The 13,999-nt window shown below is 47.1% G+C and overlaps 1 protein-coding gene across 1 annotated transcript in view; it reads left to right on the top strand.

Moving 5' to 3' along the window:
* Positions 1–13,999, top strand: part of LOC128782877 (F-BAR domain only protein 2-like) — a 200,419-nt gene that overhangs the window by 163,547 nt on the left and 22,873 nt on the right. The window contains 1 exon segment of the mRNA XM_053933381.1: positions 8,703–8,797. Coding sequence (XP_053789356.1) covers positions 8,703–8,797 — 95 coding nt within the window.

Genomic DNA, 13,999 nt, shown 5'->3' with positions numbered 1-13,999 from the left:
CACGATTGATGGAAGGCACTGTGAAAGCAAACTTTGGGATAGCATCAGAGTGCAAAGGAATAGTAAAAAACCAGTTTTTTAAATCAACAGTTAAAATGTCCCAGTTAGCGGGTATCATGATAGGAGATGGCATTCCAGGTTGTAAAGCACCCATACTTTCCATAACTGCATTCATTTTCCTTAGGTCATGGAGTAATTGCCATTTACCTGATTTTTTAAAAATTATGAATACAGGAGTGTTCCACGGACTTGCCGATGGCTCGATATGTCCTTGATCTAATTTTTCCTGAACTAGGAATTTAAGGACATTTAATTATTCATTTTCAAGGGGCCACTGATGAAGCCACACAGGTTGGTCAGTAAGCCACTTCAAGGCCAATGTAGGGTGCTTTATGCCCTTTAGCACAGTGGCCCCGGTTAAAAATCCGTTCCTACCCGAACTCCCCACACTGACAAAACATCCTTTCTCCACAAGTTGAGTGGCGCGGCAGTGACATAGGTATGGATTGTGGCTATCTGTCCCTCTGGATTCTTGACTAACACCAGTTTACTGCTTAAGTAACTCTGTGTGGTGCCCCTAAGGCCAGTAATAGGAGATCCCACAGCTGTGGTAGGCCAGGATTGGGGCCATGTGTTAGCAGATATGATGGTGACATCTGCTTTGGTGTCAATCATCCCACTAACCTTTATGTGGGATGGAGTTGCGTGAGGCATTGTAAGTGCACAAACCATGTTTGGTCTCCAATTGGAAATGACCTGAGTCCAGTACACTTGAGGCTCTCTGCGGTAGATAGGGACAGGCGAATGGAAAATCTCGGGATGTGACGGAAAGCAAGACCCTTCCCCCCTCATCCTGCTATAGGTAATCAATCACCCCTGAAGCATGCAGCCCCTCCTAACTCCAGTAGTTTTCCACTCCTTACTAACCCTAGCCGGACCCACCGTCCCCCTTTGACATAGTAAGACCCCCTTGACTATTTAACCTCACGAGATGAGATAATAAACGCCATTTGACCATCCACCACATTGGTGTCTGTGCATGTCAGTGGACCGAGTGACCCGGGAGAGGCCGGGTCGCCGTGCTGTGTCTTGAAACCAGGTCGCCTGCCTTCTCAGCAGAAGGCGACAGCTCTCCCATTGATCTTAAGCCTCCGTCTCCTTGCAGCTTTGAATCTGTTTTAGGAACACAAGACTTAAAAGGAATGAGTTGGGCAATGCGAGTTTTAGCTGGGATATTCATAGGAGGGGTAGGTGTTGACACCATGGCACAAATCTGTCCTGTGTAGTCAGCATATATAACACCTGGATGAACAAAAATGCTTTGTAGTGTTGCACTTGATCTTCCTAACAGTAGTGCACTCAGTCTTTTCCCTATAGGCCCATGAGCTTCAAGAGGGACTTTATGCACTTTTAATGAGGCTATAGTTATTGTACTGTCTGTGGAAACATCTATTCCAACTGAGCCTTTTGTTCTCCCTGTGAGCTGGTCACATAGGCTCGGGTTGGGGGACAGGAAGGTGTTTGTGTCTTCGTGTGCTTCTCTTGTGTGCTTGGGTTCCAGTTTCCCTGGTTGCTGAGAGATTCCCCATTAATGTGGAATTTGTATCTACAGTCCTTGGCAAAATGACTAGGTCTTCCACATCGGTGACAGTTTGCTACTATAGGCCCAGTCTCTTGTTTTTGGCATGACCCCAAATGAGTTGGACTTGCAGGGACAACTTGCTTTTGTGTGGTTTTGTTGCCCCTTTCCATAGGATTGGCGTGACACTTTTACAGCAGCTGCAAGAGAATTGGCTAACAAGTCCATGCTGTATGATTCAGTTCCAACCTTAGCACATGCATTAATCATTTCCTCTGAGGATGGATTTTCTTTGGGTAATAAATGTATAGCTTTTCTGCAGTCCTCATTTGCATTATCTCATGCCAGTTGCAATATTAATTGATTCCTTGCATCGCTGTTTGTTATTTGCTTTTCCATAGCATCTTGTAAACGTTCTATGAATTGCATATATAATTTCTTGAGGCCTTGTTTTATGCTTGAATACCTTTGCATTGGAACAGACATATTTACAATTTTCATCAGGGCTCACATTCCTGAGTCTCTTGCCTGTGCTAATATTGAGGGATTTAAACGTGCTTGCATTTGTGGACTTTCAATGAGGGGCAGTCCCATGAGTTGAAAAAACCCTGACCCAAAGCATGGGTCTTGCTGTGAAACCTCTGAGGTTTGCAGTGCCTGCTCTTCTGCATAACATCTCCAGGTGGATTCAAACATCATGTATTGCACTGGAGTACAGAGGAATTTAGCAATTTGCTTCCTGTCAAAAGGAGTTAATTCACTGGCAGTTATAAAACGAAGCATATTTGCAACTGCAGGAGACCCCAGTTCATGTTTAGTAGCCAATTGGCATAGCTCAGAGAGGACTTGCTAATTAAAAGGGATATGTCTATCAGGGGCGGTCTTACTACCTCACAGGACTGGGAATGCTGCAATTGTCCTGCCCCCTTGCTGCCAGTCCTCCAATGATAGCGAAGGCATGGGCACAGAAATTTGGTCGGCCCCCTCGATATCCCCACTTGCAACCACTATCCATTTTACCTCCTTCCAGAAGCTAACTGGATCATGTGCAGGGGTGGTACCTGATAGAAGTGGGGATGGAGCTGGTACCAGCAGTGCGGCAGAGGCTTCGTCTCGGGGGTCAGCAGAAGGGTAGTAGCTCGGGTTGCCTCTGTGGGGGTCTCACATATCCATTAGTGATATGAGTCCTTCAGGCTGTTCAAGCCTTGTTGCAGGCACAGTGGGGCACAGTGCAATGTGGCTGCAGGCTCCAGCTGTGCACTGCTGGCACTTCTGGGTTTGGGAGCTGCTTGGCTTCTGGGTTCCGGCGCACTTCTGGGTTCTGGCGCTCTTCCAGATTCTGGCAGGTGCAGCCAGGGCGACCCTGGCCGCTGTGCAGGTGCCTCTGATGCCAGCGGCTCAGCAGTCACTGCACGGGCTGTGCAGCTGCATTCAGTGCCCATGGTGGAGGGGGGCTCTGGCCTCGATAGTGTGGCGCGCTAGCACTGTGGGGCTAGGGACCTCCCCCTCTAGCTGCTCCTCCAGCGTGCCTGGTGCGGCATATTTTCCCCTGTGGACTGTCCCCCGCTCTCCACCATCTCAGGATGTTTCAGCGGGCTGTACCCATGGCACGTGGGCTCCACCATCTTGAGCAGGCAGCTCCCGCGCCACGTGACGTCCGCCATCTTGGGGGAGTGGCACTTGCGTTTTTGCTTTTATTAATTTTAACGTATCCATCAATATCTTCCAGGTAGTTAAAACACTTCTAGCAATTTTTTCGCCTCTAGAGGCAGAGTCAAAAATCAATTGGCCGACTTGTTCCCAGATTTTAACACTGAAGGCGACATCTGTGGTGATTTGTATACCTTGGCTCCTGCAAAACTGTAGTAAAGTCTCTAGAGCTTCTTCATCATGCTCAACCCTTCTTTTACTTAAGATCAGAGTCCAAGTATTCACTATAGCTTTGTCCTCTGCTGAAATTTGACTACCCATGTCCCCAGCAGTGGCTTACCCTTTTTATGTCCTCATCTGGATGATCACAGGTCCTCAGCTGTCGGCAGCTCTCCAGCTACCTTCCTCACACAGCTCTCTGGGCTGTTTTTCTCTCACGGGTCTGGCTGCTTTTCTTTTGCAGCTCTGGCTGTATTTTCCTCACAGCTCTCGGCTGTCCCTCTCTGGTGCTCTGTCTCTTTTCTTTTCTTGTGGCTTGGTTATCATGTCGGGGTACACCAAATATCACGGTCGGGGGAGATGGAGAGATGACATGACATCAGAGTTCATACAGCAGATAGAGTTTTAATGGCGTGCACAGCTCTTATATAGGCTATTCAAAAGACTCTACATTTGAACCTGATTGGCTATGATTTGGTTACCACCCAGCTCACTGACCAATAGCTACCTGCTTACTTTTTTGTCAGGGACTGCCTGGCATCCGCTCTCTGTAGCCAAATCCCTCTTCCTCTCAGCTGGTGCCGTCATAGGTACCTATATTAAAGCTAGCAAAAGAAATAGTATTGATTAGGAGTCAAATGTAACTTAACACTGAAATGGTGATAATGTACACAGAGCCCTTATACTTAACCTCCTGGGGAGTAACCGCAAAGCAGGCATCCCTGCTCAGGGGAGAAACTCCACACATTTCCAGGGAATGTGTAGAAGATTTCTGCTTTGTGAAAGTTTGGTGTTGCTTTTATAGCTTTAAAGAGAATGGATGTCAGTCAGTCAAAAATCCAGCTTATCTTGCCAGATCTCACTTTGGCAGTTTGGACATGCCAGACCAATACTAACCCCATGGTGCCAAAATAACTCACTACAAGACAGTTTGTTCTGTTTGATTTACCTGATAACAGATAAGCTCTTTGGGGATTGAGATGCCCTGCTACACTAGGTCACATAGGACACTTTCCCTCTAGCCCCTTCACCATCTTCATGGCCCTCCTTTGGATGCTCTCTAATAGCTTTATATATTTCTTATATTGTGTCACCCAAAACTGCACACAGTACTTGAGGTGAGGCTGCATCAATGCAGAGTAAAGCAGGACAATCACCTCCCTCAAGTGGCTGGTGATGATGTGCCAGATGCACCCCAGGACATGGTTAGCCCTCCTGGCTGCCAGGGCACTGCTGACTCATATTCAATTTGCTGTTGACCAGGACCCCCAGGTCCCTTTCCACAGTGCTGCTTTCCAGCCTCTCATCCCCGAGTCTACACACACAACCAGGACTACCCCATCCCAGGTGCATAATCTGGTGAATCGTTAAAACAGAAAATCACAAAGACTTTCTAGCTAGTCAAAGTTAGAAAGTGGTATGTTTATTATGCTGGCGGGTGGCACCGTGGGGGTCATCTCTGAGCTATGTGACTGCGCTGTACAAGGATTTTTGCCTTCTATTTATTTCCTAAAATAATACATATGCACAACCCCAGTACCTCTCATCTCCGCTTTGTATTAAAATGAGGTTATTAGTCTTTTATGCGTGCACAATTCTTCTCTTGAATTGGGTCAGTGGCTTCAAATTGGGTCAGTGGTGCCAGGGATGAAGTCAGGAAGGTTTTCGTTAGGTGTCTATGACCCTCTGGCACGATCTCGGGCTCCCTGCTTCATGATGGATTGACATAGGGTCCAGGTGCTGGGCATTGTTCTACTGGTTTCAATATGTTCTTATAATGGTTCACTTGCTTCACTTCCTTCTACAAATAAGCTCATAATATAACAATTAATTTTAGTTTAAACATCTAATAATCATTAACCTATCATTGGCATATCTAACTTCAATATGAATTGGTTCTAACCTTCAGCTAAAATTTTAACCCTTTAAAATCATGATTCATTGGCACTTTGTTAAACTTCATATGGTTGGTTATTGCCCAGTCCTCTTAATTTGTCTAGGTCTTTCTGTGATGCCTCTGCCTTCAAGGGAGTCAACAGCTCCTCCCAATTTAGTATCATCTCAGTATACTTTCAAGTCCTATATCCAAGTCATTTATCAAGATGTTGAAGAAAACCAGCCCTAAGATGGAGTCCTGTGGAACCCCACCCAGGTCACCACCCTGATGTAATAATCAGTATAATCCTTTGTGCTCAAGCTGTGAGCCAGTTACTCACCCACTGCATGATATGGTTATCCAGCTGAATGCTGGACATTTTGTCCAGACAGATCCTGTGAGTGACAGTATTGAAAGCTTTACTGAAATCTCAAAAGATGACATCAACTGGCTTTCCTTGATCAACTAGGTGGGCTACCTTATCATAAAAAGAAACTAGGTTTAACCAGCAGGACTTTCCCCTCATGAAGCTGTGTTGGCTGTGACCAATGACTACTGTCCCTCAGGTGTTTGTCAGTAGCACCCTGTGCTGGTTTAAAACCTAGCTAGAAAATTAAACCCACTCAAGCTGCTCCCTTTTCCCCCTGCCCCTTCTGAAAATGGAGGAACACTAGGAGAGGCTATAAGTTGGAATCACAGTTTACTGAAAAAATCACAATAACCACAACAATATTAATAAAAGAGTGTACAAAAGAGAAAGAGTCTTACACACAAAAGTGTATTCACCACCAAACAAACAAAAGTGCTTCCTGAAGACAGTGTCCAGTGTAGTTTCCTAGATAACGGCAAAATGGTGACTGGCCCTGGGCTGGGGCTATATGGTATTTGGAAACAACAAAAACCAATATATCAGGGAGGCTATTGTGGCTTACCTTCCCTCCGCCCACGCCCCCAAAACCAGTGGAAAGCAGTGACAAAACAAAACCTGGAGAGTTAGTTTGCCCAAATAAGGAGTTGTGATGATGAAATGCTGACTTTGCACTGCCCCACAGGGCTTGGGCCTCCCTGCAGGAGCTCTCTCCGAGGTGGTAGTGACAGCGGTGTGGATGTGGGGGCTGTCTCTCCAGGGTGGTGTTGACAGCGTGGCAGCAGTGACAGCAATCCTGGTCCCACACCCTCTCCGAAGCAAGCCCAGCAAAAAATGAAGAATTTTGTTTTCAGCCTCGGCTTTTTCCCTGCAGAAACCACAGCCCCCAGTGGTGATGAGAGTGGTATCAAATAGACAGCACAAAAAACTTCACCCCCTTGTCTCTGTACCTAGGTGTCATGGTTTGACACTGGCGCAATGCCAGCGCCCCCATGAAAATGCACCTTCCCCAAATAAATGCTGTGAGATGTTATCAGGAACAGAGCAGAGCAGGCCCAAACTTAATAACAAAGGGAAAAAAAACTTTATTAAACTACTACTACTACAGAAAACACATAAACAAAATCCAGGATGAAGACCTTTTAAAACACCCCTCCTCCTCCCAATTCCTAAAACACCCACCGTGAAACATCACCTGGGATTCCTGATCAAATTACCACCCTTCAGATAATCAATACTCAAGCTATCAAGAGAGAGAGAAGCCTCTCTTGCACCACAGACCCCCCAGGAAACACAGTTGCCACCTCCTGTGTTTCCCTGTCACACATGGCAACCGCCTGGAAAAAAAATCTGCCAGTGTGACACTCTCCTTTCCATGTCACAGTGCTCTCACCACCGTGCATGGACAGACTGCTCATAGGGCTCCTTTAAGGATGCTTTGCCACGGACCCAAAGATACAACAGTTCAGCTCCTCATCTTGGGACTACCGTCCCCCCCATTTTCCCCTGGGGCCAAGGGTCCAAGAACAGAGATCATCTTCTTTCCCGAAGACAGAGGGCATCACCATTCCCTCCTCAGCTTTCTTCTGTTCTTGCCATTCCTGTGCTGTTAGAAGCTGAAGCAGGTCTCCTTGGGTCACCACTGCATCCCCCTAAAATGCAGTCTCTATTGCAGGAGATTTTGGTTCAGTCCATGGCTAACAAGAAAAGTACAGCCAAAAGCTACTTCATCATCTCCTCCCACCTAAATATTTCTTCTTATAACATGTCAGGTCCCGGACTGTCTCTCTTCCACTACAAATCAAAGAGGAGTAATATTTTACAAAGCCCTCATTTCCTGGAAAGGGTTAAATGTTCAGACTCCCCGGACGGCTGATATCTCGGTCCAGCATCCCGTCTCCCATGCTGGGCACCATCCCCCCCCCCCCCCTTCCTCCCCCTTTCTCCTTCTCCTCTGCCGGCCAATTTCCAGGTGCCGCCAGGCTCTCTGTCACTTTCCCTCTGGGGGGGGGGGGGGGGGAACAAAGGCATCTCCGCTTCTCTCCACCCTTCCATCCACAGGAGCTGGCTTGGTTCCAGACCTTCAGCCCCTCGGCCTACCTGGACAAGGCCGCGTGGCTTCCCCTCCCCCACCCAGCCTGAGGCTGGGCAGGGGAGAGTCTGCACTCTCTGACGACTGGAACCAAAGACACAGTTCCCCTGGGAGTTCTTGCTTTTAACCCCCTGTGTTCTCAGAGGCGTGTCCATACTTTCAGTGGTCACTCCAGGTGCCAATATCCAAACCTGACCACTGATTGGTTTGACCCAACTTCCTGGAAAAAATTCACTTCCATGTCAAACCACGACACTAGGACACTCCCAGAATAATATTTTCCATAATTTTACCAGGCACAGAATTGAGACTGACAGGCCTGTAGTTTCCAGGGTCAGACTTCTCGCTCTTCTTGAAAATTGGGACAATGTTTGCCAGCTTCCAGTCCACTGGGACCTCTCCAGATTCCTAAGACTATTCAAAAATCATTGAGAGAGTTCTCACAATGACATCAGCCGGCTCTTTGAGTAGCCTGGGATGAATCCTATTAGGCCCCATAGACATATAGGGATACAGCTGAAGCAGCAGATCCCTCACAATTTCAGGGTCATCTAGGAGTTTTATCATTCTCACAGCCATAGTCCTCCAGCTCAAGGCTCTGAGACCCCCAGAGCCCATCATCAGTGTTGAAGACCAAAGCAAAGAAAGCATTGAACACCTCTGCTTGGTCTCTCTCCCTGTTTGTGAGGTGACCATCCTCATTCTGTAATGGGGCGATGTTATTTCTACACTGGCCTTTGCTATTGATGTATTTATAAAAAGCTCTTTTTATTGTCCACCACATTTCTGCCCAGCTTCAACTTCAGTCAAGCTTTAGCCACATAAATTTTCTCCCCACAGTGGCAAGCAACATCTCTGTATTCCTTCCATGTCACCTGACCTTTCTTCCACTGGCCATATACTTTTTTTTTTGCCTTAGCTCCAGAAGAAGATCCCTGCTCAGCCAAGCCGGCCTTCTGCCTCACCTGCTTGACTTCAGACACTTGGGAATTGCCTGCTTCTGTGCCCTTAGGAGTTGGTGCTTAAAATGTGACCAGCACTGAGGGACCCCAGCATCTGCAAAAACATTTTCCCAAGGGACCTTACTCATTAATTCCCTGAGCAGCCTGAAGTTTTCTCTCCTCATGTCCAGAGTTGAGGTTTTGCTGGCACTTTTCCTCCTGTAACCGGAGATTTTAAACTCAATCACCTTGTGATTACTGTGGCCAGGACAGTTGCCAATCACCACTCATGTGACCTTCTTTGTTAACAAGCAACAAATCAAGGAGGTCACCTTTCCTTGTCAGTTCCCTTAGTACCTGTACCATGAAGTTATCATCTAGGTATTTTAGGAATCTTCTGGCCCGGGTTTTACTAGCTGTGTGGTGTTCCCAGTGTGATAAGTTAGAAAAGACTCTTTGTTCATCAAGACAGAAAGAAGAAGCCTTGTGTAGATAACAGAAAATCAAAGGAGAAGCCTTGTGTAGATAACAGAAAACCGCCAGACAGAAACTAGTTAGTATGTTAAGCTGGTTGTGTAATTAGAACTTAGGTGCATATGGAAAAGACCATTGCAGGGCCGTGGACTTTTGCCGGGGAAGAAGAGAGGAGCTTCCCTCGGGTGACCAACAGAGAGTAGAAGACAACCCCCTAGCAACAGAAGGCGCAAGCGCAGAGTACACCCAGAGATACCGCGGCCCCGGGACAAAAAAAAGTATAAAAAGACTGTGGGAAGGGGGAAAACGGTGTGTGGGCCGTTTTGCGGAGCGGGGACTCCCCGGCTGCACCCAGCGCTGTTTGCTTGCCATCGCTTGCTGTAATCAATAAATTTCTGATTGACTCTTGAAAGGCTGAACAAATTATTCGCCTCTATTTATAACACCAGTAAACATCTGGCAAGTTGAAGCCCCCCATAAGGACAAGAGCAGTTGATTTGAAGGTGTCCCTTAGTTTCCTGAAGAATAATTCATCAGCATCATTGTCCTGGCTAGGAGGTCTATAGTCGACTCCCAGGATGACATCCACATTATTTGTTTGTCCTTTGATTCTTACCCAGAGGCTCTCAACTGTGCTATTGCCAACTGCAAGCTACCTACATTCCAGCCCCTCCAGTACATACAATACCAACCCCTCACCTAGCCTGCCCATCACTCTTGAAAAGCCTATAAAGGTCCATCAGGGCACACCAGTCACAGGACTCATCCCACCAGGTTTCACTTATGCCAAGGATGCCTGTTGGGGGTTAGGATTTTTCCTTTTCTTTCTCCTAGGGAATTTTCTCCCATTTGTTGCTAAGAGACAATAATTACCCATACTTAAGAGAGACAAAAGATATAGCCAAGGAGGAGGGGGAAGAGTGCAGCTGCCTGAACTATGGTAGCTGAGGGACATTCTCTTGGGAAGGGCAGAGAGATTTTTTTTGGCTGGGGGGAAGGGGCTGGGCTCAGCTACTCCCGCTCTCCCACTCTCGGCATCAGCATGGGAGGAGGACGGTCAAGCTGTTGCTTACTGTGGGGAGAATTCACTGTCACCGCTGGAGCCCAGTCCTGTACTGCTTCTTCCATACTGTGGGTGAGCCTTTACTCATAAGAGCAGCTGTTGGACTGGGACCTTATTAACACCCTACCTCACTAGAAAGGACTATCACCATCTACTCGGGTGCCTCAGGGGAAAACCCGGGACCCTGAGCCCCCTCCCCCCTCTGAGGGAGCCTGTTCCAGATGCCTTCAGGAGCCCAGCTGCCGCTGCCTAGCCCCACCGTTTCTCTGTCACTGCTCCAGGTTTTTTCCTACACTGTAGCCCCGCACCCCCTGCCTGCCGGGACACCCTGTTATAAATTGAGGCAAATAATTTGTTCAGCCTTTCGAGAGTCAATCAGAAATTTATTGATTACAGCAAGCGATGGCAAGCAAACAGCGCTGGGTGCAGCTGGGGAGTCCCTGCTCCGCAAACAGCTCACACCGTTTCCCCCTCCCCAGAGTCTTTTAATACTCTCTTACTTCCATGTCCGCGGTATCTCTGGATGTACTCTGCGCTTGCGCCCTCTGTTGCTAGGGGGTCTTCTTCTACTCTCTGGTGGTCTCTGGAGGAAGGCTCCTCTCTTCTTCCTCGATGAAAGTCCACGACCCTGTAATGGTCTTTTCCATATAAGGTTATATGTTATATACATCTCAGCTCAAATCCTGTTACCTACACAAGGCTTCCCCTTTGGCTTCCTGTTATTTACACAAGGCTTTCCCCTTTTTGTCCTGATGAACAAAGAGCCTTTTCTAACTTATCACAACCCCACGGCTCCTGCTACAGCTGCGGAGTTTCTGATACATTTTATTTGCTATTCCGGGATCTGCTTGCCTCTGCCATTCTAGCTTGCTGCTTCTGAAGTTCCTGCCACAGCTTATTTCGCTATCCGGAGGGACAGTAGGACTGGTGATCCCTGTGAGGTTGTAGAGGAAGCCCCTTTTCCATCTCTTCCAATGGCTGCGCCAACCATTACCCACGTGAGAGAGGTGTCTGAGCTTGTGCCACAGTGCCCCCTGGCTGGGAGCCAACAGCCCCCTGCTGGCTGTGACCATAACTACACCAAAGGGGAAAGTGCCTGACAGCTGAGAGAAGGCTGTGGTTGGGTTTCTGGTTTTGTTTGTTGTTGCTGCCATTGTTGGTTGGTTGTTTGCCTTGTGTGCTGGTTTTGCAATAACTGATTTTTGGTGAAGAGGGAAAAAGCCACAGAAGTGATTCTGTGTGAGGAACTGCTAGCAGCTTCCTCTAAGCCTGGCAAAACCAATCATTGGCAAGCTCTGAGAACTGGCACACTGCTGAGCCAATTCGAAAAGCTGGTAATGCTTTGATAACATATTTAAAAACTAAAAAAAACACGGGAAGCTCTCTTGCTCCCTGCTCTCTACAGAGGAGTAGGGGGGCCAGCCAGGCCCCTCTCCTTGGCGGGGCCAGCTGGGGCCCCTTCCCAGATGGGGCCGCTGGGCCCTGTCCTGGTGCAGCCACTGGGCCATGCTACTGGGGGCCATCCCAGCGCCACGAGCAACCATGCGGTCAGGACGGTGCCATGCTGTCGCGGTTGTCTCAACATGGCTCGCAATTGACTTTATTTACTTAGCCACTTTTAACCAGCCATGCTGCAGACAGAAAGCCAAAAATGGTGGTGGCAGCTTTTCGTTATTCAGCGCCCCACATGAAGAAAAGGCACGGAGTAGAGCTGGCAGCCAGCGTGGCTTGCACAGTGCTAGTGGAGACCACATGACCAATAGAGAAGCCCGGTGAGCGATTCCCCGATTACAGAGCCTGGATAGGATCAACCTTTCAGCTCTGCAAAACTCTATAAAAATGGTTTCCATTGATAGACCTTGAGAACAAACGAACCTACGAACGCCAATTCTCTCTCAAGTCAGGAAAAAGGAAAAAGTGAGGACACGTGAGGAGAACAACATGGTGACACTAAGGTTGGTGCAAAAGAGGGAGGGGGAGGAGGAAGTGCTCCGAGCATCAGAGCTGAGATTCTTCTGCAAGCCATGGTGAGGACTATAATACAACAGTTTCCCTGTAATTCATGAAGTGCATGGGGGCATGCAGCATTCACCTGCAGCCCATGAGAAAAAGGCACTTGTGCTGTAGTGTGTGGATGCTGAAAAGCTGTGATGTGGTGAGAGGCTTGAACAGAGAGAGAGAGAACCCTTGCTTTCAGAGATAGAGGAAGAGGATCCTTGCTTTTATACTAGAACAGCTCATCCTTAAAAACTGCACCCCATAAGCTAAATGGCCCACAAAAAGCAGTTGTGAGAAGACTGCAAGCTGTGGAAAGAACTTCACGTTGCAAGCAGGTTCTGCGCAGACTGTTAGCCATGAAAATTAAAACCACATTGGCAAAGTTCACAGAGAACTGTTTCCCCTAGGAAAGACCCCATGGCAGAGCAAAAGAGACTCCTCTCCCTAAGTGAACTGAAAAAAGATTTTTAGCAGTGACAAACAGACTAAAAATACCATGTTTTGTCTCCCTGCACTGTTGGTGGCAAGGAAAGAAGGGCTGGGGGGGGGGGAAGGTCTTCCAACAGTTTATTTTTAGTTCTCATTATCCTCTTTTAATTCTGTTAATAAATTTTTCTTTATATCTTTTAATTTTTAAGCCTGTTTTGCCCTTAAAGTGCTTTTCTCCTAATCCTTATCTGACCCCATGAGTTTTCTTCCCCCTCCTCAGCTTAACTATAGCAGAAGAAAATGAATAAATTGTTTTAATAGGTGCACTGGCATTTGGCCAGTGTCAACCCATCACAACTTGTTATACATATACATACTAGTAAAGAACTGTTATTTTTTTTCCTATATCTTTGACTGAAAGCCCCTTAATTTCAAATTTATGATAATTTGTAAGGAAGGGGGTTGTATTTTTCCATTCCAAGGGAGGTTCCCACCTTCCTTGGTAGACACCTGTCTTCCAAACCAAGACAATGCCATATCTTGGGGACTGGTCCAAGGCTTCAAGCTCCTCTTGCTTGTTCCTCATGATGTGCATGTTGGTACAGAAACATTTCAAGTGTGGTTCACCGTAGCTGACACCTCATGGAGCAGATTGAAGGATCTTGCTGGCACTCAGCCCCTCAAATTTTAGTGTGCCATCCCATTGCTTATCATTGGCAAGCCTAATTTTGTCCCTTTCCCCCTTCCAATCTACTTAAATCTCTATTAATTTGCCCTGCTAGCTCCTGTGCCAGTAGACCTGGTGTTATATAGACCATGCCATGGTCAAAAAGACCAAAAATTTTCAAATAATGCCAGCCTTGGAGCCATGTGTTGATCTGATCTGTCTGCCTGTTCCTTTTGATATTCTTCCATGCTACTGGAAGGATCAAGGAAAACACTTCATGTCCTCCTGATCCTTCAACCAATCATCCCAAGGCCCTGAAATCCATTTGATTGCACTTGGACTTCTCTTTGTTATCTCATCACTGCTGACATAAAGAACCGGTGATGCCTTAAAGACCTAGAAATAAAACAACACACTTTCAAGACAATATTAGTATAGGAGGCAATATAAAGGCTAGTCTTTATTGAAGGCCTGCAAGGGGCAGATATGGAAAATGCCCACCCCCACATGGGGTGAATACAGTTTTATAAGTTTAGAAAATTAGCATAATTGACAAAAATCCCCAGTTATATACATAAGTAATGAGGTAATTCTCCCTTTTGGTTCCACCTCTTACTGTAGCCCCCCCTTTAGATAGGAACTAA

This window comes from Vidua chalybeata (genome assembly GCF_026979565.1).
Source record: "Vidua chalybeata isolate OUT-0048 chromosome W unlocalized genomic scaffold, bVidCha1 merged haplotype SUPER_W_unloc_2, whole genome shotgun sequence".
NCBI classification, from domain to species: domain Eukaryota; kingdom Metazoa; phylum Chordata; class Aves; order Passeriformes; family Viduidae; genus Vidua; species Vidua chalybeata.
The sequence above is the reverse complement of the archived record's forward strand: the minus strand, read 5'-3'. Positions and strand labels throughout refer to the sequence as shown.